The 27,506-nt window shown below is 37.8% G+C and overlaps 1 protein-coding gene across 1 annotated transcript in view; it reads right to left on the bottom strand.

Moving 5' to 3' along the window:
* Positions 1 to 27,506, bottom strand: part of LOC127670583 (vomeronasal type-2 receptor 116-like) — a 48,723-nt gene that overhangs the window by 5,686 nt on the left and 15,531 nt on the right. Inside the window, exons 3-6 of the mRNA XM_052165080.1 lie at positions 21,998 to 22,255; positions 20,794 to 21,631; positions 19,807 to 20,031; positions 3,394 to 3,517 (exon numbers count right to left, since the gene is read on the bottom strand). Coding sequence (XP_052021040.1) covers positions 3,394 to 3,517; positions 19,807 to 20,031; positions 20,794 to 21,631; positions 21,998 to 22,255 — 1,445 coding nt within the window. The remainder of the gene's footprint in view (positions 1 to 3,393; positions 3,518 to 19,806; positions 20,032 to 20,793; positions 21,632 to 21,997; positions 22,256 to 27,506) is intronic.

The following is a 27,506-nucleotide window of genomic DNA, read 5'->3' as shown; positions in this document are numbered from 1 at the left end:
ATAACTTATAGTCTACGATCAAGAACTGACAAATCGGACCTCATAAAATTACAAAGTTTCTGTAACACAGGGAAGTGGGAAGGGGTGGATTGGGTAAAAGGGGGGAGGGAAGAGGGCTTATGAGACTTTCAGGGAGGGGTGATAAAGGAAAGGGAAAATCACTTAAAATGTAAATAAAGAATATAACAAATGAAAAAAGAACAAGCAAGGTTTAAAAAAAAAAAGAAACTACTAGAAAAGAAACTGTATAAGAACCTTGAGGACATGGGCACAGGGGAAAAGTTCCTGAACAGAACACCAATAGCTTATGCTCTAAGATCAAAAATTGACAAATGGAACCTCATAAAATTACAAAGTTTCTGTAAGGCAAAGGACACTGTCAAAAGGACAAAATGGTAACCAACAAATTGGGAAAAGATCTTCACCAACCCTACATCCAACAGAGGGCTAATATCCAATATATAGAAAGAACTCAAGAAGTTAGACTGCAGAGAGCCAAATAACCCTATTAAAAATGGGGTACAGAGCTAAGCAAAGAATTTTCATCTGGAAAATTTTGAATGGCTAAGAAGCACCTTAAGAAGGAACTTATGGGGAGGGGGAAACCGGGAAAGGGAAAATCATTTTGAATATAAACAAAGAATATTGGAAATAAAAAGTTAAAAAAAAATGTTCAACATCATTAGTCATTAGGGAAATTCAAATCAAAACAACCCTGAGATTTCACTGCTCACCAGTCAGAATGGATAAGATTAAAAACTCAGGACACAGTAGCTGTTGGCGAGGATGTGGAGAAAGAGGAACACTCCTAAACTGCTGGTGGGATTGCAAGATGGTCATCAGATGGAAATCAGATTGCAAGATGGAAATCAGTCTGGCAGTTCCTCAGAAAGCTGGGTATGACACTACCAGAGGACCTTGCTATACTACTCCTGAGCATGTACCCAGAGGATTCCCCGGCATGCAGTAAGGGCACATGGTCCACTATGCTCATAGCAGCCTTATTTATAATAGCCAGAAGCTGTAAAGAACCCAGATGTCCCTCAATGGAGGAATGGATACAGAAAATGTGGTATATTTACACAATGGACTACTACTCAGCAATTAAAAACAATGAATTCATGAAGTTTTTAGGCAAATGGTTGGAACTGGAAAATATTATCCTAAGTGAGGTAACCCAATCACAATAGAAAACACATGGAATACAATCACTGATAAGTGGACATTAATTAGCCCAGAAGCTCTGAATACTCCAGACATAATTAGCATATCAAATGATTCCCAAGAAGAAGGAAGAAGTCCCTGGTCCTGGAATGGCTTGATCCAGAATTGTAGGGGAGTACCAGGAGAGAGAAATGGAAGGGGGTGATTGGGAAATTGGCAGAGGGGAGAGAGCTTATGGGACTCATGGCAATGGGGAGGGGGACCAGGAAAAGGGAAAGCATTTGGAATGTAAACAAAGAATATAGAATTTTTTAAAAAGGAATATACAGCAAACAAGTAGATAACATGAAACTAAATGGAGAGAAACTTGAAGCAATACCACTACTTGAAGCCCTCTCTCTTCATATCTATTCAATATAGTGCTTGAAGTTCTAGCTAGAGAAATTGGGCAACAAAGGGAGGTCAAATGGATACAGATTGGAAAGGAAGAAGTCAAACTATCACTATTTGCAGATGATAGGATAGTATACTTAAGTGACCCCAAAAACTTTATCAAAGAAATCCGACAGCTGATAAACAACTTCAGCAAAGTGACCAGGTATAAAATTAACTTAAGCAAATCAGTAGCCTGCCTATACTCAAAGAATGAACAGGCTGAGAAAGAAATTGTGGAAATGACACCCTTCACAATAGCCACAAACAATGTAAAGTATCTTGGTGTGACTCTAACGAAACAAGTGAAAGATCTGTATGCCAAGAACTTCAAGTCTCTGAAAAAAATCAAAGAAGACCTCAGAAGATGGAAAAATATCCCATGCTCATGGATTGGCAAGATTAATAAAGTAAAAATGCCATTGTGCCAAAAGCAATATAAAAATTTAATGCAATCCCCATCAAAATCCCAACTCAATTCTTCATAGAGTTAGAAAGACCAATTTGCAAACTCATCTGGAATAACAAAAAACCCAAGATAGCTAAAACTATTCTCAACAGTAAAAGAACTTTGGGGGGAATCAGTATCCTAGATATCAAGCAGTACTACAGAGCAATAGTGTTAAAAACTGCATGGTATTGGTACAGTGACAGGCAGGTTGATCAATGGAATGTAATTGAAGACCCAGAAATAAACCTGCACAACTACAGTCATTTGCTCTTTGACAAAGAAGTTAAAACCATCCAGTGGAAAAGAGATAGCCTTTTCAACAAATGGTATTGGTTCAACTGGTAGTCAGCATATAGAAGAAAGAAAATCCATCTATTCTTTTCTCCTTGTACTGAATTTATTCTTAATTAATGTATATACAGTGTATCTCTTGTCCTTTTGATACTAATATTAGAATAGAGGAGACATATATAACAGTTTGAAGCAAGGCTAATAGTGCTGAATAGAGAAATAGAAGGGGATGTAATTACCTTTCAACTAAAATATACTTAGGAGAATATTATGTATATGTGGTATGCATAAAAGTATATCCTTGAATGTATGATTGTAGGTGTGAGTGATTTTTGCATGTCAATATCAGAATACATACATTTTTGCATATATTTGACATTCAGAAGACAATCATCAAATCAGATGTATTTCCTCACTTTGCACTATTTGAGGTAAAGTCTTTTAATGTTCTCAACAACATATTCCAAGCTATATGTCAAGCAACAAATACATATTACAAATCTTTCCTCTATCTCTCAATAGGCCAAAGAATAAAACTACCACATCTTTGTGTGAATTTTTGGTTTTTACACTCTTACCCTAATTCTGTCATAATAAGTACTTCTATTCTACAAGCAAGTTCATAACTTAAATACATTTCATTAAATAATAAAAAGAGCCGGAGCTTCTCGTATCTCTCAGGATCCAATGTGGTTTTCAGGATAACAAGACTGTGTACTGATCATGTTGTCAATTTAAATTGTACATAGGATCAAGGACAATGAGACCTATATATAGCAATAGTATGTACAAATGTTTCTGACAGAATAACAGCTAAAATATTTCCATTAAATATTCTTTGGAATATATAAATTATGTAACCATGATAATATGAACAAAATGTGTGTTTATAGAAGACAGTGCATGTTCATTTCAGGGTTCAGAATATTTTTGATATAAGTAAAACAGTTATATTGAAACACGTCTTATGTCTCCAGTTTCCTTTCAGACTCATTTAAATTTCTATTTTGTAAAAGACAAGATATCAACAAATTCTTCCGCACACAAACACATACCTGTCTCATTGGATACCTCATTCTCTGGGCACTGAACACAATCAAAGCAGCAGTCTGCTGTTTGTTCCTGATGAAATCTCCTGAATCCAGGATTACAGATCACACTGCATGTAGAGGTGGGAACCTGATGTAAATAAAGTATGTATAGATAACTGTGATGGCTTGAAATGTGTAACCCAGAGGAGTTATTTGCTGCCTGCCGGGACAGAAAAGGGCCATTAGGTACTGTATCACCCTGAGCTTTAGATCTCTGGTGGTGCAAACCGCCAGGGGTCTGCCTGCACTCAGGAACTGAGTACATAGGTGGGTTTGTCTGCCAGCCTGCCGGGCGCAGGGCCTGTGTCCAGCCCAGAGAGCTGAGGAAGGAGAGAAGCCCCGCGGCCATACTCGCTGCCTGACAGGACAGAAAAGGGTCACTAGGTACTGTATCATCCTGAGCTTTAGATCTCTGGTGGTGCAAACTGCCAGGGGTCTGCCTGCACTCAGGAACTTAGCACATAGGCGGTTCATCTGCAAGCCAGTCCATCGCGGCACCTGTGTCCTATGTGAGAATCAACAGAGGGAGTGACCCCTACCACAACATCTTCACTCCATAATAGAGCAGACAGAGAACACCTGGTTGACCTTGACAAGCTAAGTATAACATTGCTTGAGGCAAGACTGAGAAGGGCTCCAAAGGCACAAAAGAGGAAGGCAGCATATCAGTAATCTGTGCCAGAGGAAATCCAGTCATCCAGTGTTGCAGAGACAACCTTAAAGATCCACAGTAGGTCGAAGCACCAGCCAGTGACAATAAGACCATCTAAAGCCTGGGAGAACTAGATGGCTAAAGGCAAACGTAGGAATGTTACTAACAGAAACCAAGGCACTATGGCAGCATCTGAACCCAATTCTCCAACAATAGCAAGTACTGGATACCCCAACACACCAGAAAAACAAGATTTGGATTTAAAATCACTGGTCATGATGCTGGTACAGGAACACATGAAGGACAAACTTAAAGAAATTCAGGAGAAAATGGATAAAAAATTAGAAGCCCTTACAAGGGAAACACAAAAATCATTGAAAGAAATTCAGGGGAATACAAAAGCTAATAAGGAGGAAATGCAAAAATCACTTAAAGAAATACAGGAGAACTTTGATCAACAGGCAGAAGTCATGAAAGAAGAAACACAAAAATCTCTTAAAGAATTAGAGGAAAACACAAACAAGCAAATGATGGAACTGAGCAAAAACTTCCAGGATCTAAAAACAGAAGTAGAAACAACTAAGAAAGCACAAAGGAAGACAACATTGGAGATAGAAAACCTTGGGAAGAAATCAGGGGACATAGATGCAAATATCAACAACAGAATACAAGAGATAGAAGAAAGAATCTCAGATGCTGAAGATACCATAGAAACCATGGACTCAACAGTTAAAGAAAATGAAAAATGCAAACAGTTTGTAACCCAAAACATCCAGGAAATCCAGGACACAATGAGAAAGCCAAAACTAAGGATTATAGGCATTGATGAGAGTGAAGATTTACAACTTAAAGGGCCAGCAAATATCTTCAACAAAATTATGGAAGAAAACTTCCCTAACCTAAAGAGAGAGATGCCCATGAATATACAAGAAGCCTACAGAACTCCACACAGACTGGACCAGAACAGAAATACCTCCAGTCACATAATAATCAAAACTCCAAATGTACTAAACAAAGAAAGAATACTTAGGGCAGTAAGAGAAAAAGTAACATAAAAAGGAAGACCAATCAAAATTGCACGAGACTTCTCACCAGAGACCATGAAAGCTAGAAGATCCTACGCGGAGCTCCTGCAGACTCTAAGAGAACAGAAATGCCAGCCGAGACTACTATACCCAGCGAAACTCTCAATTACTATAGATGGTGAAACCAAGATATTCCATGACAAAACCAAATTTACACAATATCTTTCTACAAACCCAACCCTACAAAGGATAATAGGGGGAAAACACCATTACAATGAGGGAAACTATACCCTGGAAAAAAGCAGGATATTAAGCTTCTTTCAGAAAACCCAAAGAAAATAACCACACAAGTATAAAATTAAAATAAAAAATGATAGGAAGCAATAACCACTACTCCTTGATATCTCTTAACATCAATGGACTGAATTCCCCAATAAAAAGACATAGACTAACAGACTGGTTATGTAAACATGACCCTACATTTTGCTGCATACAGAAAACACACCTCAGTGTCAAAGACAAAAACTACCTTAGAGTAAAAGGATGGAAGACAATTCTATAAGCAGATGGTCCCAGGAAACAAGCCAGAGTTGCCATTCTAATTTGAGGAAAAAAAATGACTTTCAACCTAATGTCATCAAAAGAGACATGGAAGGTCACTACTTGCTGGTCAAAGGAAAAATCCAACAAGAAGAACTCTCAATCCTGAACATCTATGCCCCAAATACAAGGCTGCCCTCATTCATAAAAGAAACTTTACTAAAGCTCAAAGTACACATTGCACCTAACACAATAATAGTGGGTGACTTCAACACTCCACTATCACCAATGGACTCATCAGGAAACAGAAACTAAACAGGGAGACAGTGAAACTAATTGAAGCGTTGAACCAATTGGAGTTAACAGATGTATATAGAACTTTTCATCCCAAAGCAAAAGAATATACCTTTTTCTCAGCACCTCATGGTACCTTCTCCAAAATAGATCATATAGTTGGTCACAAGACAGATCTCAAAAATATAAGAAGATTGAAATAATCTCCCATGCCTCCTATCAGATCACTATGGAGTAAAGGTGGTCATTAATAACAGTAAAAACAACAGAAAGCCCACATACACCTGGAAACTGAACAATACTCTACTCAATGATACCTTGGTCAAGGAAGAAATGAAGAAAGAAATCAAAGATTTCTTAGAATTTAATGAAAATGAAGTCACAACATACACAAATCTATGGGACACAATGAAAGCAGTGCTAAGAGGAAAACTCATAGCTTTGAGTGCCTCCAAAAAGAAATTCGAGAGAGCTTACACTAGAAGATTAACGGAACAACTGAAAGCCCTGGAACAATAAGAAGCGAATTCACCCAGGAGGAGAAGGAGACAGGAAATCATCAAACTCAGGGCTGAAATCAATCAAGTAGAAACCAAGAGAACCATACAAAGAATCAACAAAACCAAAAGCTGGTTCTTTGAAAAAATCAACAAGATAGATAAACCCTTAGCCAGACTAACCAAAGGGCACAGAGAAAATATCCAAATTAGCAAAATTAGAAGTGAAAACGGAGATATTACAACAGAAACCGAGGAAATTCAAAAAATCATCAGATCCTACTAAAAAAAACCTGTACTCAACACAACTGGAGAATCTGGAGGAAATGGACATTTTCTTAGACAGATACCAATTACCAAAATTAAACCAGGATCAAATAGACCATCTAAACAGACCCATAACCCCTAAAGAAATAGAAGGGGTCATAGATAGGCTTCCGACCAAAAAAAGCACAGGACCAGATGGTTTCAGTGCAGAATTCTATCAGACCTTCAAAGAAGACTTAACACCAATACTCTTCAAACTCTTCCACCAAATAGAAACAGAAGGAACACTACCCAACTCCTTCTTCGAAGCCACTATTACGCTAATACCAAAACCACACAAAGATCCAACTAAGAAAGAGAATTTCAGGCCAATTTCCCTTATGAATATTGATGCAAAAATACTAAATAAAATTCTTGCCTACCGAATCCAAGAACATAAAAATGATCATCCACCATGATCAAGTAGGATTCATCCCAGGGATGCAGGGATGGTTCAATATAAGGAAATCCATAAATGCTATCCACTACATAAACAAACTCAAAGAAAAAAACCACATGATCATTTCATTAGATGCTGAAAAAGCATTTGACAAAATTCAGCATCCTTTCATGCTAAAAGTCTTGGAAAGGACAGGAATCCAAGACCCGTATCTAAACATAGTAAAAGTAATATACAGCAAACCGGTAGCCAACATCAAACTAAATGGAGAGAAACTTGAAGCAATCCCACTAAAATCAGGGACTAAACAAGGCTGCCCCCTCTCTCCATATCTTTTCAATATAGTTCTTGAAGTCCTAGCTAGAGCAATTAGACAACATAAGGAAGTCAAAGGGATACAAACTGGAAAGGAAGAAGTCAAACTATCACTATTTTCTGATGATATGATCGTATACTTAAGTGACCCTAAAAACTCTACTAGAGAACTCCTACAGCTGATAAACAACTTCAGCAAAGTGGCTGGCTACAAAATCAACGCAAGCAAATCAGTAGCCTTTATATATTCAAAGGATAAGCAGACTGAGAAGGAAATTGGGGAAATGACTCCCTTCACAATAGCTATAAACAACATAAAGTATCTTGGGGTGACTCTAACCAAACAAGTTAAAGACCTATATGACAAGAACTTCAGATCTCTGAAGAAGGAAATCGAAGAAGATCTCAGAAAATGGAAAAATCTTCCAAGCTCGTGGATTGGCAGGATTAATATACTTTAAATGGCCATCTTGCCAAAGGCAATTTACAGATTCAATGCTATCCCCATAAAAATCCCAACCCAGTTCTTCATAGAGCTAGAAAGAGCAATTCTCAAATTCATCTGGAATAACAAAAAACCCAGGATAGCTAAAACTATTCTCAACAGTAAAAGAACTTCAGGGGGATTCAGTATCCCAGACTTTAAACTTTACTACAGAGCAATACTGATAAAAACTGCATGGTATTGGTACAATATCAGGCAAGCAGATCAATGGAATAGGATTGAAGACCCAGAAATGAACCCACATGCCTATGGTCACTTGATCTTCGACAATGGAGCTGAAAGCATCCAGTGGAAAAAAGATAGTCTTTTCAATAAATGGTGCTGGTTCAATTGGAGGTCAGCATGCAGAAGAATGCGAATTGATCCATTCTTATCTCCTTGTACCAAGCTCAACTCCAAGTTGATCAAGGACCTCCACATAAAACCTGACATCTGAAACTAATCGAAAAGAAACTGGGGAAGACCCTGGAGGACATGGGCATAGGGGAAAAGTTCCTGAATAGAACACCAATAGCTTATGCTCTAAGATCAAGAATTGACAAATGGGACCTCATAAAACTACAAAGTTTCTGTAAGGCAAAGAACACTGTCAAAAGGACAAAACGTCAACCAACAGATTGGGAAAGGATCTTCACCAACCCTAAATCCGACAGAGGGCTAATATCTAATATATACAAAGAACTCAAGAAAGTAGAACCCAGAGAAAAAAATAACCCCATTAAAAAGTGGGGTACGGAGCTAAACAAAGAATTTTCACATGAAGAACTTTGGAGAGCTGAGAAACACCTTAAGAAATGTTCAATATCATTAATCATTAGATAAATGCAAATCAAAATAACCCTGAGATTTCACTTCACACCAGTCAGAATGGCTAAGGTCAAAAACTCAGGAGACAGCAGGTGTTGGCGAGGATGTGGAGAAAGGAGACCACTCCTCCACTGCTAGTGGGATTGCAAGATGGTGCAACCACTTTGGAAATCAGTCTGACGGTTCCTCAGAAAACTGCGCATGACACTTCCGGGGGACCCTGTTATACCACTCCTGGGCATATATCCAGAGGATTCTTCAGGATGCAATAAGGACACATGCTCCACTATGTTCATAGCAGCCTTATCTGTAGTATCCAGAAGCTGGAAAGAACCTAGGTGTTCTTCAATGGAGGAATGGATACAAAAAATGTGGTATATTTACACAATGGAGTACTATTCAGCCATTAGAAACAATGAATTCATGAAATTCTTAGACAAATGGATGAAGCTGGAGAACATTATACTAAGTGAGGTAACCCAGTCTCAAAAGATCAATCATGGTATGCACTCACTGATAAGTGGATATTAGCCTAGAAACTTTGAATGCCCAAGACATAATCCAAAATTAAATGATGTCCAAAAAGAATGGAGGAGTGGCCCCCTGGTTCTGGAAAGACTCAGTGCAAGAGTATAGGAGAATTCTAGAACAGGGAAGAGGGAAGGGGTAGATGGAGGAACAGGGGGAGGGAAGAGGGCTTATGGGACTTGCGGGGAGTGGGGACCCAGAAAAGGGGAAATCATTTGAAATGTAAATAAAAAATATATCAATAAAAAGTAAAATCCTTAAAAAAAAAAAAAAAGAAATGTGTAACCCAGGAAATGGCACTATTTCAAGGTAAGGCATTGTGGGAATAGTGTGTCATTGTGGGTATGGGCTTTAAAACCCTCATCCTATCTCCCAGGAAGCCAGCCTTCTCCTGTATGCCATCAGAACAGGATGCAAAACTCTTAGCTCTTCCTACATCATGCCTGACTGGATGCTGCCATGCTTCCCCCTTGATAATAATGGGCTGAACCTCCAAACCTGTAAGTCAACCCCAATTAAATGTTTTTCTAATAAGAGTTGCCTTGGTCATGGTATCTGTTCACAGCATCAAAACAATAATTAAGACAGTAAAAATTGTGTGATAATACACTTCTATTTTCTTGCATTATTTGCCAAATTAGGGTATCTGAGCATTTAATTGCATAAACCTGCAATTAAATTAAAGGCCATAAAATATCGTGGAAGTATTTTCACATTCTAAGTGTAAATGTTTGTATGAAGAGATGAAAATTTGTTTCTTCTTAAATTCAAGTGATCCACACAGATTGCTTAGTAGAAAACTTTTGTGTTTGAAAAGTTTAGAAATCAAAAAGGGGGAAATAACATTTAGTGAATAAAATTGGGATGAAATAGTGAAGGCTTATTCAATGTTTATGCTCATAGTAGGTGGCTAGAGACCCTTAGAGACATAATAAAATTAAAGTTACAATGAAAGGCTAAGATATACAAAAATGTTTCACAAAAAAAAATTACATGGTGGCTCCATCTTCCTTCTGATCCATACCTCTACTTGCAATCAGGATTTGCACCATTCTCCCCAGCCCACAGCTCTGCCTGTCTCTCGGGAGGTCTGCTCTCATAGGGAACAGCCAGGTGAGATACACATACCCCAATCCTCTGCCTGCTAGGACCCCAGCAAACCGAGATCTCTTATGCCTACTCCATCTTTTCAGAGCTCCATCTTTTTGCTGGCCCATACTTCTACCTGCAGTCTTGAACTAATACCTTACTGCCTAGCCCAGAGCTCTGCCTGGGAGTCCTACTCCCACGTAAGAAAGCCAACTCCATCTTCTAGTCTACAGTGCTACCTGCAAACTAAGATCTACACTCACAACCAAGCCAACAGCTCTCCTTGTGTTTGGGTGGCTTGCTTCTACACAAGACTATAAATCCCAGCAGGTAACTACTCCCAGTGGGACTACAGGGCCAGCCAACCCCAGTGACAACCAGATGACTAAAGGTAAGAGCAAGAATGAAATTAACACAAACCAGTGCATCAACAGAACCCAGAACTGCTTCTATAGCCAATCGCTTTTTATCCTAATAAATCAGAATCACAAAAAGATAACCTTAAATAAAATATTAGGAAGATTATAGAGGCCTTTAAAAAGGGAATAAATAAACCCCTTACAAAAATAAAGGGAAATAGAATCCAATCTGTGAAAGAAATGAATAAAACTGCTCAAGACCTAAAAACAGAAATAGAAGCAATAGAGACAACAAGAATGGACACAACCCTGGAGATGCAAAACCTAGAAAAGAGAACAATAATTATAGGCCCCAGAGTCAACAACATAATATAAGACCTGGAAGAGAGAATCGCAGGTATAAACAATTCAATAGAAGAAAATGATGCATACAAACAAAACTCCAAAAGTAAAACATTCCTAACTCAAAATATCCAGGAACTCTGGGACACTATGAAAAGACCAAACCTAAGAATAATAGGAATATAATAGGGTAAAAATTCCCAGTTCAAAGGCATATAAAATATTTTCAAAAATCATAAAAGAAAACACCCCTAAACAGAAAAAAGAAAAGGCTATTAACATACAAGAAACTTACAGAACACAATAGATTGGACCAAAAAAGGAAACTCTTCAACCACATAATAACTAAAACACAAAATGTTCAGAATAAAGAGGGTATATTAAAAGCAGCAAGGAAAAAGGAAATGTAACATATGAAGGTAAAACTATTAGAATTACACCTGACTTCTCAACTGAGATTCTAAAGATCCTAAACAGATGTCTTGAAGACCCTAAGAGACCACAGATGTCTCAGACTACTATAGCACGTAAAACTTTCAATCACCATGGATGGAGAAATGAAGATATTATTTGACAAAACCAAATGTAAGCAATTATCTTTCTACTAACTCAACTGAACAGAGGATGATAAAAAGAAAACACCAACACAAGAAAGGTAACTACACCAAAGAAACACAAAAAAATCATTTTATGGCAAAAAAAAAAGAAAGGAAACACATGCACACAATACCACCATAAACAATAAAATAACAGGAACTAACAATCATTGGTCATTAATATCTCTCAACATCAATGGAAGCAATTCACCAATAAAAAAAATAGGGTAAACAGAATAGATGTGTAAACAGTATACACAGTGCTGTATACAAGAAATATACTTTAGGAACAAAGATGGAATATAGAAAGCAGTCATCAATAGTCTCCCAACAAAAAAAACTCCATGACTAGTCCATTGAACCTATTTGCACTATGGGTTCAGTGCAGAGTTCCACCAGACTTTCAAAGAAGACTTAACACCATTACTCTTCAAATTATTCCACAAAATAGAAACATAAGAAACACTACCCAAATCATTTTATGAAGCCACAATTACACTGATATCTAAAACACACAAAGACCCAACAAAGAAGGAGAAATTTAGACCAATTTCCCTTATGAATATTGATGCAAAAATACTCAATAAAATGCTTGCTAGGCATGTCGAAGGATACATCAAAAGGATCATCCACCATGATCAAGTTGGCTTCATCCCAAGGATTCAGAGATGGTTCAATTTACAGAAAACCATCAATGTAATCCACTATATAAACAAACTCAAAGAAAAAAAATGACATGATAATTTCATTAGATGCTGAGAAAGCATTTGACAAAATCCAACACCTCTTCATGATAAAAGTCTTGGAAAGATCGGGAATCCAAGGCCCATATCTAAACATAGTAAAAGCAATATACAGAAATCCAGTAGCCAACATCAAACTAAATGGAGAAAAACTTGAAGCAATCCCACTGAAATCAGGAACTAGACAAGGCTGTCCACTCTCTCCATTCCTGTTCAATGTAGCACTCGGAAGTCTGAGCCAGAGCAATTAGACAACAAACGGAGGTCAAAGGGTTTCAGATTGGAAAGGGAGAAGTCAAAATATCACTATTTGCAGATGATAGGATAGTATACGTAAGTGACCCCAAAATTCTACCAGAGAACTCCTAAACCTGATAAACAACTTCAGCAAAGTGACTGGATATAAAATTAACTCAAGCAAATCAGTAGCCTTCCTTTATTCAAAGGATGAACAGGCTGAGAAAGAAATTAGGGAAATGATACCCTTCTCAATAGCCACAAACAATATAAAGTATCTTGGTGTGACTCTAACCAAACAAGTGAAAGATCTGTATTACAGGAACTTCAACTCTTTGAAGAAAAAAATTGAAGAAGACATAAGAAGATGGAAAAATCTTCCATGCTCTTGAATTGGCAGGATTAATATAGTAATGATGAGAAGCGTGTACTAAAAGGAGCATGCCATGCCTGTCTCCAGAGGGGCCCTGCCAGAGCCTTACAAATACAGAGGCTACCTGAATATAACTAGCAACCAACTATTGGACTGAGCTTGGGGTCCCCAACAGAGGATCTGGAGGATGGTCCAGAGGAGCTGAAGGGGTATATAGCCCCATGGGAAGAACAATGACTTTGGACACCCAGACACCCCAAGACTCCCAGGGATTGAACCATCAACCAAAGGGTACACATAGTTCCAGCCAAAAAATGTGGCAGAGGAATGCCTTCTTGGGAATTAGTGAGTGTAGTGGTCTTTCGTCTGGTAAAGGCTTAATAGAGGCCCCAATAAAGGGAAACTGACAGGGGGGAGTTGGGGGGAGGTAGGAGTGTGTTGAGTAGAGGGGCATGGAGGCAGGGGGTGGGAGGAGGGGTAGGGAATAGGTGGGAAGGGGGGCTTTTGGGAGGGGGAAATTGGGAAAGATGTTACCATTGGCAATGTAAATGAAGATACTCAATTTAAAAAATGATTAAAAAATGAATTGACAAATGGGACTTCATAAAATTACAAAGTTTCTGTAAGGCAAAGGACACTGTCAAGAGAATCAAACAGCAACCAACAAATTGGGAAAAGATCTTTACCAACCCTACGTCCGATAGAGGGCTAATATACAAGATATACAAAAAACTCAAGTTAGACTCCAGAGAGCCAAATAACCATATTAAAATTGGGGTATAGAGCTAAACAAAGAATTTTCACCTGAGAAATATCGAATGGCTGAGAAGGACCTAAAGAAATGTTCAAAATCCTTAGTGATCAGGGAAATTCAAATCGAAACAACCCTGAGATTTCACCTCACACCTCTCAGAATGGCTAAGATCAAAAACTCAGGAGAAAACAGGTGCTGGCAAGGATTTGGAGAAAGAGGAACACTCCTTCACTGCTGGTAGGGTTGCAAGCTGGTACAACCACTCTGGAAATCAGTCTGGTGGTTCCTCAGAAAAAAGGGCATGGTAGTACCAGAGTACCCTGCTATACAACTACTGGGAATATACCTAGAAGATTCCCCAGCATGTAAGAAGTACACATGCTTCACTGTGTTTATAGCAGACCTATTTATAATAGCCAGAATCTTGAAAGAACCCAGATATTCCTCAACGGAAGAATGGATACAGAAAATGTGGTATAGTTACACTGTGGAATACTACTCAGCTATTAAAGACAATGAATTCATAAAATTCTTAGGCAAGTGGGTGGAACTGGAGAATGGCATCCTGAGTGAGGAGACCCAATCACAAAAAAAAGCACACATGGTATGCACTCACTGATGAGCGGATATTATCTCAGAAGCTCAGAATACCCAAGAAGCAATTCACATATCAAATGATTGCCAAGAAGAAGGAAGGACAGGCCCCTGGTCCTCGAAAGGCTCAGTGCAGCAGTGTAGGGGAATACCAAGATTGGGAACTGGGATGGGGGTGATTGGGAAACAGGGGGAAGGGGGTTCCAAGGAAGGGGATCTTATTTGAAATGTAAATGAAGAATATATCGAATAAAAAAAATCTCAGAAGATGGAAAGATCTCCCATGCTCATGGATTGGCAGGCTTAATATAGTAAAAATGGCAATCTTGCCTAAAGCAATCTTCAGATTCAATGCAATCCCTCTCAAAATTCCAACTCAATTCTTCATAGAGTTAGAAAAATCAATTTCCAAATTTGTTTGAAATAACAAAAAAAAAAAAAAAAAAAAAACCAGGATGGCGAAAACTATTCTCAACAATAAAAGAACTTCTGGCAGAATCACCGTCCCTGACCTGAAGCTCAACTACAGAGCAATAGTGATAAAAAGCTGTATGGTATTGGTACAGAGACAGGCAGGTAGATCAATGGAATAGAAGTGAAGACCCAGAAATGAACCCACACACCTATGCTCACTTGATCTCTAACAAAGCAGCTACAACCATTGAGTGGAAAAAAGACAGCATTTTCAACAAAAACTGGGAGTCAATATGTAGAACAAGGAAAATTTATCCATTATCTCCGTGGACAAAGCTCAAGTGCAAGTGGATCAAGGACCGCCACATAAAGCCAGATACACTGAAACCAATAGAAGAGAAAGTGGGAAAGAGCCTGGAGCACATGGGCACAGAGGAAAAGTTCCTGATTAGAACACCAATATCTTCTGCTGTAAGATCAAGAACTGACAAATGGGACCTCATAAAATTGCAAAGCTTCTGTAAGGCAAAGGACACTGTCAATAGGACAAAACAACAACCAAGAGATTGGGAAAAGATCTTTACCAATCCTACATGAGATAGAGGGCTAATATCCTGTATATACAAAGAACTCAAGAAGTTAGAACCAAATAACCCTACTAAAAGTTAGACTACAGAGAACCAAATAACCCTACTAAAATGGGGTACAAAACTAAACAAAGAATTCTCAATGTAGGAATACTGGATGGCTGAGAAACACCTAAAGAAATGTTCAACATTCTTAATCATGAGGGAAATGCAAAATTTTCCTCAGAAAATTGGAAATAGGTCTTCCTTAAGACCCAGCTATACCACTCTTGAGAATATACCCAAATAAAATTACCCACCATGCCACAGGGTTATGTGTTCCATGATGTCCACAGCAGCCTTATTTGTGATAGCCAGAAGCTGGAAACAACCTAGAAGTCTCATGACAGAAGAATGGATACAGAAAATGTGGTTCATTTACACAATGAAATACTACTCAGCTATTAGGAACAAGGGCTTCCTGAATTTTGCAGGCAAATGGGTGGAACTAGAAAATATCATCCTGAGTGAGGTAACTCAGATACAAAATACATGCATGGTTTGTATTCACTAATAAGTGGATTTTTTTCTTAGTCAAAAAAAAAAAAGAAGAAGAAAAGTACAGAATATCCAAGATACAGTGTACAGAACTCAAAAAGGTCAAAGAGCTGAAGTCCCACTTGGGAGGGAGAACAAAGCAACCATAAGTGAAGAGGGAGGGAGGGAGGGAGGGAGGGAGGGACATTGCAGTGTAAGTGGACAGGGCAGGGGAGAGGGGGGAAGCGAACCTGATCTGACACTGAGGGAGGGAAAAGGACTGAAGTCCTGGGGGCCAGCAGAAAAATGGAAACAGGCAACCTCAGGAGATAGGAGGATGGGGAGACCTCCAGAATGCACCAGAGACCTGGGACATGAGAGACTCACAGGGCTAAAGGGGAATGACCCAGATGAAATGCTTAACAGTAGGGAGAGGGAACTTACACAGATTACCTCCAGAAGAAAGACAGGGCTTCAAATGAGGGAGAGGGAGGTCTTCTCACAGTCATAACTCTGACCCAGAGTGTGGGGGGCACCCAAGGGGTGCCCACCCTCTCAGAGAAGAAGGGGATGGAGAATGGAACGACAGACTACTGTGAGGTGGGGACCAGGTGGGAGGTCAGAGATTGCCATGCAAAAAAGTAAAATAGGGACAGATATATAATTACAGATAATCTTGCTTAACAAGAACAGCAATAGAGTGTGTACAAGAAAAGAGAAACTCAAATCATATGTAGAATATATTAGTTTACTGTGGTCCGTAGAACCATGTAAGGATAGCTGGGAATGTAAATATAGTTACCCATATCTCCATCAGTGTCAAAATAGTTTAAGGTTATGTGGTTTGATGGCATCTTTTCTAGAGCTACAAACTGATAAGAAAAATAACTCTGTGCATAGGAGTATATTTTTCATTTAAGAGACTTTATTCCTTAAATCGATCCTAGTTTACTGAAAACTTAGCAACTAGTTCAAAAATTTCCTGTCAGTACTGTAGTCAGAGTTCTCTAGAGAAACAGAACTGAATATATTTGTTGTAACATATTAGATTATAATCATATGTACTATATTATTAATTGTATAAGACATAGCTAATTTTTTTCTTAATTTTTTTATTCGATATAATTTATTTACATTTCAAATGATTTCCCCTTTTCTTGCCCCCCCCCACTCCCCGAAAGTCCCATAAGCCCCCTTCTCTTCCCCTGTCCTCCCTCCCACCCCTTCCCAGTTCCCCGTTCTGGTTTTGCCGAATACTGTTTCACTGAGAAAAGAAACTGGGGAAGACCCTTGAAGACATCGGTACAGGGAGAAAGTTTCTGAACAGAACACCAATAGCGTATGCTCTAAGAGCAAGAATTGACAAATGGGACCTCATAAGGTTACAGAGTTTCTGTAAGGCAAAGGACACCATCAAGAGGACAGATCGGCAACCAACAAATTGGGAAAAGATCTTCACCAATCCTACATCAGATAGAGGGCTAATATCCAATATATATAAAGAACTCAAGAAGTTAGACTCCAGAAAACCGAACAACCCTATTAAAAAATGGGGTACAGAGTTAAACAAAGAATTCTCACCTGAAGAACTTCGGATGGCGGAGAAGCATCTTAAAAAATGCTCAACTTCATTAGTCATTAGGGAAATGCAAATCAAAACAACCCTAAGATTTCATCTTACACCAGTCAGAATGGCTAAGATTAAAAATTCAGGAGACAGCAGGTGTTGGAGAGGGTGCGGAGAAAGAGGAACACTCCTCCACTGCTGGTGGGGTTGCAAATTGGTACAACCACTCTGGAAAGCAGTCTGGCGGTTCCTCCGAAAACTGGGCACCTCACTTCCAGAAGATCCTGCTATACCACTCCTGGGCATATACCCAGAGGATTCCCCACCATGTAATAAGGATACATGCTCTACTATGTTCATAGCAGACCTATTTATAATTGCCAGATGCTGGAAAGAACCCAGGTATCCCTCAACAGAAGAATGGATACAAAAAATGTGGTATATCTACACAATGGAGTACTATTCAGCCATTAGAAACAATGAATTCATGAAATTCTTAGGCAAATGGATGGAGCTAGAGAACATCATACTAAGTGAGGTAACCCAGACTCAAAAGGTGAATCATGGTATGCACTCACTAATAAGTGGATATTAACCTAGAAAACTGGAATACCCAAAACATAATCCACACATCAAATGAGGTACAAGAAGAAAGGAGGAGTGGCCCCTGGTTCTGGAAAGACATAGCTAATTTATATTAGTGTAGTATAAATAATGTATATATTATATATAGTTGCATAGTATATAAATATTTATAGTATATTGTTAAATATATTTATAGTATATAAATATATAATATGCTGTGTATTATAATATATTGTTAAATACAATTTTATTCATATATATATAAATATATATATATTTATATATATATATACATATATATATATATGTCCAAGGTTCATTTACTCTGCTGCTCCTGTATGATATTGATGGAGCCCATCTATTGCAGTTAGTTACCACGCTGAAACACAACCATTAGTTAAACCCAATGTTCAGAAACCTATGAAAGACATTTGTCCTTTCTTCTTCATCTATTTATTTACACAATACAAACAAAAATAATACAAACATAAATATACTGCTCTCCCATAAATGTGTCAGTAATATTGCTAATAAAGAGATTTCAAAATTACAAAGCCATAATTTTATCATACTTTAAAAAACATTTTTGGCGATTACTTCATAGTATCAAATAACCAGCCCATGCTCTAGTTTCTCCAATCATCTCCAATGTATTTGCACAGCTGATTTGAGTCAGGGTCAGAGCCAAACCTGTACCTTGTACTTCTAATATCAGTATGGACTCAAGGATACTTATTTTAGTTACAGAAATGCCTCTTATTCTCTCCCTCCAAGTTTTCAAGCTTTGGCTGTTAAACATTTTCTTTTGTTTGTAGTTGGGTACTATTTCTTTTTTACATAACCTCACTGTTATTTTATTAAATGTGTTTTACAGGTTTTACTTTCTGCCACCATACGGCACTCCAGGTTCATCTTAAATATTGTGTGCACTGGTCTTAAAATCAGTTCTTTCCCAAGCCAAGCTGGTTGATTCCAAATACTCCGGGCATGTTCATTGTCTCTGAGGTGCCATTGCTTCAAGGTCCCCATGGCTGACAAAGCAAGGAAGTGTTTGGGACACTAGAGAGATGGTTCAGTACTTAAGAGTACTTACTAGTCTTCCAGAGGACCTGAGTTAAGTTCCTCACATCTACATGGTGGCTCACAACCCTATGTAATTCCAACTCCAGAGAACTTAACACCAGTGATCTCTACAGGAACAGGTACTCACATATATACACACAGAAAGAAAAAAAGAAAGAAAGAGACAGACAGACAGACAGACAGACAGACAGAGAAACAAAGAAACAAAGTGAAAGAAACATACATTTAAAAACAGAAATAAAATATATTGGTTTATACTCTGATAATGTAATTACCAATAAATATCAAGAGTTACATTGTTGGAAAAATAAAATAAATAAAATTACACAATATTCTTGATTCATTTATAAAGATATACGCACAGAATCACAAAATTTCACAGTCTATAACTAGTTATAAATTTAAATAGGCTAAACATTTTATTATATTTTAATTTTTTATACATATTTTTGCAGTCTGAGGTAAGTTGGAATTAAGTGTCCATGGAAGCCAGAGGCACTGGATCTCCAATATGTAGACTTACAGCAGTTTGTGAACAATCAAAATCAAACATGGGTGCTTGACTCTGAAACAAGACATGAAGTTGTTCTCTACCTCTAGCCCATGACCCAATTCCAAATTTTTTTTAAATAAACATGCAAAAAAGAATAAAAATTACAGTGTACACACCGGTGTTTCTCCCATGGCCCACTTCAAGTCTTCAGATATGTGCAGTTGTTGACTCTTTGGGAAATGGGGGAAGTAACCTCCTATTTTCACCTTTAGTCCAAAGCCTTGAGGGAAATTCCAAATGTTGAAAATCTCATATTCTGCACACAGGTTTTCTCTGAGATTCATGTTCACCAATTCTCCGACGGGATTAGTAAATACCCTCTTCTTCAGCAATGAAGCAATCTAAATGAGATACATCATTAGATGATTACATATGCCAACCCACTAAGGCAAAATGACATAGTGAATGTCCAATAATTCATAATAAATTACAGAAATGCAACAGTATTGAAGGTGTGCTACCTAGTGAAATACAAGATATCTCATGGGTAAAAACATATTTATACTTCATTTGTATTTCATGACAGAAATTGACAGAACAAATGCTTACCAACTATTGAGTAATATAATGACAGAGATGTGAACATTTATTACTTATATGAAAACAGCCAGATAGAAGCCATCAAATCAAAAAAGAAGGGAAGTTCTGGACGTTGTTGAAAGGAAGACAGGTGCTTTTAAAATCATGTAAATACAGCACACATATAAAAAATTTAATAAAAAGAAAGTCTGTATAATTGTTTGTATAATTAATTGACATTTCATGAAATAATTATGCATGACATTGACTAAGGTGAGTTCTATTTTTAAGAAAAAATCTACTTGTCACTGAAAGATTTTATGATAAAAAATCCAGTTATTATTTAAAATATTAAATTAATTCAGCAAAAAAATGAGAAATATTCTAACAAAAAATATTCTTCCTATAAAAATGTTGTCATACATTGAATGTTAATGTTGTCCAGTTTATATAGCCACAAAAAATTATGTTAGGGAGTTTTAAGTTATAGAAATCCCAGTAATGAGAGTAGTCTCTGACAAATTTATAGCATCATTTGAGCCATTTAAAAATAACAAAGTATGATAGAAAGTAAGATACTTTACCTTCTGACAATCATAGAATACTCCTATGGGTTCTTCTGTTTCCTGAGACTCTACTTGTTGAAGAATGGCTTCATGGTAAGTGTGGGCCACAGCATACACAGCATTGTATAAATTGTAACCTTCTTCACTCAGGACCATATCAAAATTATGCTGGGATAACCATTCCAATGAAGTGTTGAAAGAATAATGATTCATTGAACTATAGTTGGTATTGGAACCTGAACAATTAAAATAATTCCACTTCTGTCTCATTTGAGAAATATCTACTGGATATTTAGAAGTGTTCATTGTTTCCATAAAGTTTCTAAATTTAGAAATCTCAACATGATGCTGTGCAAAAGTGAGAGTCCCATGGAAGGCATCAAGGGTGAAATCTCTTTTACGTGTGATGACATCCCATTGTGAGGTGGTGACCCAGATTCTCTGTACACCTAAATATACCCATCTTCTGAAGCTGGCTTCTAGGGTAGACCCCATTTCACCATAAATGATAACAACCTTTGCTGAAGATGTCATGATTCGAGTATCATATATTTCAGCCCTGGTCATGTATGTTTGCATGCTATCAGGGATCACATTCACAAAGGCTAAACAGACTCCATTTCTATGCATCTCTTCTCTTAAATCCGAGAGAAACTGAGTTCCCTGGTCATTATCCAAAATGAGCAACCCTATCCAGTTCCATGTAAAATAAACCATTAAAGAAACCATGGCATGAGGTAAACATATATCCTTGTGTGCTATCTGGTAGACATGGGGAAACTGGACATTGTCACTCAGGATAGGATGAAATGGTCCAAAGAAAATCTGAAGTATGAAGAACAGAGGAACCAATGTGAGTAATATGATTGGCTGGAAGTCCATTCTCAGCTATGAGTTGTGTTACTTACCTTCCAGAACTCCTACAAAGGACGATAAGTTTACCCTGTAAATGTTCTGTATTATACTTATTGACTTCTATAATACTTCTGACAATCTGAATGTTCAACAAAACTTTTTCTTATTTTTCCAGTTCATTCATTCTTGTGATATAAACGTTACTGTCCTGTCAATATCTGATTCCTTAATACTTTAGAATATAAAGACAAGCACATCCAGACCCATGCTGCCCATTCATTCTCCGTGGGAACCTGGGATTGGCCCAGACCAACTGTTAACTCTTCTTTTTCCAGAGAGCCTCACCTTTGGATAACTGGTAGCAATTTCCAGTTTTGAAGACATAGTCCATGATGGTCCTGTAAGTCCTATATCACATGCGGACAATCTACACACATAATTTGGAAATTTTGGATTATTGTTTTGTGGTAAAATTATTTTATCAATTATTTTCAATGTATCAAAACACATGCCAATAGGGAAGGTAAATAGCAAAGATATGTTGGGTAAAAGGTAGGGGTTCCTGTTAATCTCATCAGTAGCAAAAAGCAGTATGAGAATAAACTCATATTTCCATGATGGTATTCTAAAAGAAAGCACAGTAGCATTATGTAAAAATGTTGCCCAGATAAAATATTCAAATCAATTAAAGTAATATTTATAATATGTCCCCTATATATTTCTGTTTAAAATCTATCTATCCTAATATAAAGGTATAGAAGAAGAGATCTTTAAAGCTGAATTTATTTTCAGAATTCATCACTCATACAGATCACTCTTATATGAGATATTTTAACTTAGTGAAAATTCATAAAGTACATGTTTGATCTCTGAATTCCATCCATGAACTAGAACACAAGACAGTTTGCTATATATTTGTCTTTCAATTCTCGTTTTAGAAAAACATAAAAAAAAAAAACCTGTGACTTGAACCACAGCTGTCTTTTCTTCAGAGATTAGTTTGATCATATATTCAACAAACTGCAATATAAATCTCCATTCATATGAAAAGATGTGTAATTAGTCATGAGAATTTTGTAGGTAACAATATTTATCGGTTATGTAAGCTGAAATTCTGACTGGGTATGTATATATTTAAGAGTTGTTTCAAAAGAGAGTTTAGCACTATACATCATTAGTGCATTTGGTCTTTTTAATTTTCTCCTGTCTGCAACTGAGATTTTCAAGGAATCTCCATCTATCAAATTTGATCTTTATTATTTTGGAAAAATTCCAAAGCCTATTTCTTCTTTCCTGTTAACAAAACATAGAGCCTCTCTTCCAAACACCATATCCTTAATTCAGCAATGTGATGTCACAAAAAGAATGGATTGATTCAACCCAGCAGTTCTCCCTCCCTCTCTCTCTCTCTCTCTCTCTCTCTCTCTCTCTCTCTCACACACACACACACACACACACACACACACACACACATACACGCGCCATTTTTTAAGGCCTGAGCTATTTTGTCCAATCTAAAAGGTAGTACACCATACTATTATAATCATTTGGCTTATGAGTGCCTTCATTTTGATAATATAAAACAATTAATTGATTTATTGAGACACGGTTCCTTTGCATAGGCCAGACTGACTTGAATTCTGTAGGTTAGGCAAGCCTGGAACTCACAAGGAACCTACCTGTCCCTGCTTTTGTCTCCCAAGTATTCAGATCAAAGACCTGGATTTATTTCCTTATTTCTTTACTTATATATTTATTATCTATATATGCTTCAAAATATTTATATCAATTTCCATTTCTTTCATCCTTCTTTGAAAATTAAAATCTATTTAAATAAATATCCTACATCCCCAGTTCTCTTTGTATAAATCAATTTAATATTTTTCTCTTTATTTGACTTCATTCAAATTGCCTTTCATTCGCTGAGGGTTTTTGACTTGAACCATGTGCCATTTGCTAGACTGAGCGGTCACCAGTTTCCACATGGGAGCCCACATTCAAGGAAACCAGCTGCTTAAGGTAGCATTGACACCTTAATTCATGTTATTCTCTATAATTCTTTTGACTGCAGGATGTATGAAGCCCCACTCTCTGCTCTCTGCACAGCAGGACTTTGCCTGCCTCACTGCACAGCTAGGGCTTTCTACATTTGCAGGACTAGGATGCATCTCTACAGCAACACACAGCAGCACCATGGAAGAGCCCAGGCTGGCTTCTGAGTCTGCCAGTTTGTAGCTTATGAGTTCTGACATTTGCCAATTGGTTTGGGGTTGGAGACTTAACTGTATTTAAGTCTACTCTTCAACCCCAGGAATCACCTCCTGGAATTATGTATGCCAAACCAACATACATAATAATCCCGGACTCCCCCTTACCACCTCACAAGGCTTAGGAAAAACCCAAACTTTCAAAGGAACCATTTCTCCCAGTCTTCCTAGTCTTAAAGGGACAGCATACACTTTAAATTTGAGTACCTGAAATCAATTTTGTGAAATGTGAGTTCTTGCCTCTGCGTTGCTTTGGCAATTTGTTGTAGTTCATGTTTAATATCAAGCTGGGGGGGGGGTTCTATGCAGCCTTTGATGATTCAGTTCCCAGATGAAAGACACAAAACCTTTAGTTTTATAATAACCTTTATACCACTAGACCTGGGAGGATATCTACCCTCTAAACTGTTAGAATTTACTTTCCCACCAATAACTCTGCATTATAATTTGTCATGTTCCATCTGGGCATATCTTAGATCCAACTGACCAGCCCTCATGGTCAATTTCAGTCCTATGCCATGTCACGTTGTCCTCTCAACACCTTCTGTCTATTCTTGTCATGATCTCTCTTCACACCTCCAAACCCAGGAACCCAAATACCTGGCCTATTTCTCTTCTGCTATAAGCATCCTTATTCACCAATCAGGGATAACTTAGGGGGCAAGGTTATATAGAATCTCTTGGGTCTATTTAGGATTCTCTCAACACTATGGGCAACCAGACCTTGGGAGCTAGTATTTAGCATAATAATACATTATCAGAAGATCCAATCTCAACAGAACTCCATGACAAATGAAGCCTCAGCAGATACAAGAAAATCGAAATAACCCCTTGTATCTGATCAAAACACCATGGATTAAACTGGATAGAAACAACAGAAAGCACACAAACTCATGGAAATTAAATAGCTTTATACTCATTGACAAATTTATCAAAGAAGAAATAAGTGAAAGAGTTTCTAAAATTTAATGAAAATGAAGGCACAACATACCCAAATTTATGAGAAAAAAATGAAAGCACTGCTAAGAGAAAAGTTTACAACACTAAATTCTGTCACAAAGAAATTAGAGAGTTCTTATACTAGCAATTTAAAAGCACACCAGAAATCTCTAGAAAAAAAGAAGTGAACACACCAAAGAAAGAGTAGACAGGGGTTTCCATCAGTCCCTGTGCTGATCCTCTGACACAGGGCTCCATACCCAAATAGCCCCTGGAGAGAAGGAGTGCAGACAAGCCTGTGAACTGAGGAAAAACTACCACTGCTGCTCAGAGGGACCCGCCAAGAACCCTCAGGACACAGGAACCCAGGAGCGGTCTGGGACAGGAGACTTCCAATTTCTGTCTGCACCCAGAGCTGATCCTGTGCCACAGCACTACACACACAAATACAAGCAATAGATACCTGGTCTCCCAGGAGAGCTGACACACCAACGAGCACAGGTAAGACCACCATTTCTGTTCAAATTCCTGGCCCAAGAGGCATCCTCCCAAAGCAATTAGGACACAGGTACCAAGGAACAGCTGAGGACAGGATCCCTCTGGTTTCTCTCTGAACCCCAGAGCTGACCCTGTACCACAGTTCTTCATACCCAAATTATTCCCAGAGAGAAGTGTTCTCCAAGGAGCACTGACACAAAGATTTGCAGAAAGGACAAGCCACAGTCAGAGACAACAAGAACAGCTAACACCAGAGACAACCAGATGGCAAAAGGCAAGGACAAGAACATAAGCAACAGAAACCAAGGCTACTCGGCATCATCAGAACCCAGTTCTCCCATGATTGAGAACCCGGGAAACCCCAACACACCAGAAAATAAAAACTCTGATTTAAAATCACATCTCGTAGAGGGGAATACCAGAACAGGGAAGCAGAAGTGGGTGGGTTGGTGATCAGGGGGAGGGGTGGTATAGGGGGGGCTTTCAGGAGGGAAACTAGGAAAGGATTTTTTATTTAAAATCTAAGTAAAGAAAATAGTCAATAAAAATAAATAAATAAATAAAATCACATCTCATGATGCTGATAGAGGACTTTAAGAAGGACATAAATAACTCCCTTAAAGAAATATATCACAACACAGGTATACAGGTAGAAGCCCTTAAAGAGGAAACACAAAAAAAAAAAAAAAATCCCTTAAAGAATTACAGGAAAACAAAACCTACCAGGTAAAAGATTGAACAAAACTATCCACAATCTAAAAATGGAAATAGAAACAATAAAGGAATGCAAGCATCACCAACAGAATACAAGAGATAGAAGAGAGAATCTCAGGCACAGAAGATACCATAGAAAACATTGACACAGCGGTCAAAGAAAATGCAAAATGCCAAAAGCTCCTAACCCAAAACATCCAGGAGATCCAGGACACAGTGAGAATACCAAACCTATGGATAATAGCTATAGAAGAGAGTGGAGATTCCCAACTTGAAGAGCCAGGAAATATCTTCAACAAAATTATAGAAGAAAATAACCCTAACCTAAAGAAAGAGATTCACATAAACATAAAAGAAGCCTATGGAACTCCAAATAGATTGGACCAGAAAATAACTTCCTCTTATAACATAATATTAAAAACACCAAATGCACACAAAAAAGGAAAGAATATTAAAAGCAGTAAGGGGGAAAGGTCAAGTAACATATAAAAGCAGTCCTATCAGAATTGTACCTGACTTCTGAACAGAGGCTCTGAAAGCCAGAAGATGCTAGGCAGATCTCATGTCCCTCAGAGAACACAAATGCCAGCCCAATCTACTATACCCTGCAAAAATCTCAATTACCATAGATGATGAAACCAAAATATTCCATGACAAAACCAAATTTACACAATATCTTTCCACAAATCCAGTCCTTCAAAGAATAATAGACAGAAAACAACAACACAAGGAGGGAAACTGCACCCGAGAAAAAGCAAGAAAGTAAGATTCTTTCAGCAAAGTTGACCAGTGGTGGCACACAACTTTAGTCTCAACACTCAGGAGGCAGAGGCAGGTAGATTTCTGAGTTTGATGCCAGCCTGGTCTACAGAGTGAGTTCCAGGACAGCCACGGGTATACAGAGAAACCCTGTCTCAAAAAAACCAAAAATAACAAAAATAACAACAAAAAGATTCTATCAACAAACCCAAAAGGAGATAGCCACACAAATTTTTTAAAAAAGAATACACATGGAATGCAATCTCTGATAGGTGGATATTAATTTGTCCAGAAGCTCTGAAAAGCCAAGGAACAATTAGCATAAGAAATAACTCCCATAAAGAAGTAAGGAGAGGGTCCTGAACCTGGAAAGGCTTGATCCAGCATTGGAGGGGAGTACCAGGACAGAGAAAAGGGAGAGAGGTGATTGGAGAATGGGTGGAGAGAAGAAGGTTTATGGGACATATGGGGAGCAGGGAACTGGGAAAGGGGAAATCATTTGGAATGTAAACAAACAATATAGAAAATAAAAATATATAATATAAAAAATAAAAATAAAAATAACAACAAAAATAACAGAAAGCAACAATCACTGTTCCTTAATATCTCTTAATATCAATGGACTAAATTCTCCAATAGAAAGACATAGACAAACAGACTGGATATGTAAACAGGACCCAGCATTTTGCTGCATTCAGA

Source organism: Apodemus sylvaticus, chromosome 20 (genome assembly GCF_947179515.1).
Source record: "Apodemus sylvaticus chromosome 20, mApoSyl1.1, whole genome shotgun sequence".
Classification (NCBI taxonomy): Eukaryota; Metazoa; Chordata; class Mammalia; order Rodentia; family Muridae; genus Apodemus; species Apodemus sylvaticus.
This window is presented reverse-complemented; position numbering and strand designations above follow the sequence as displayed.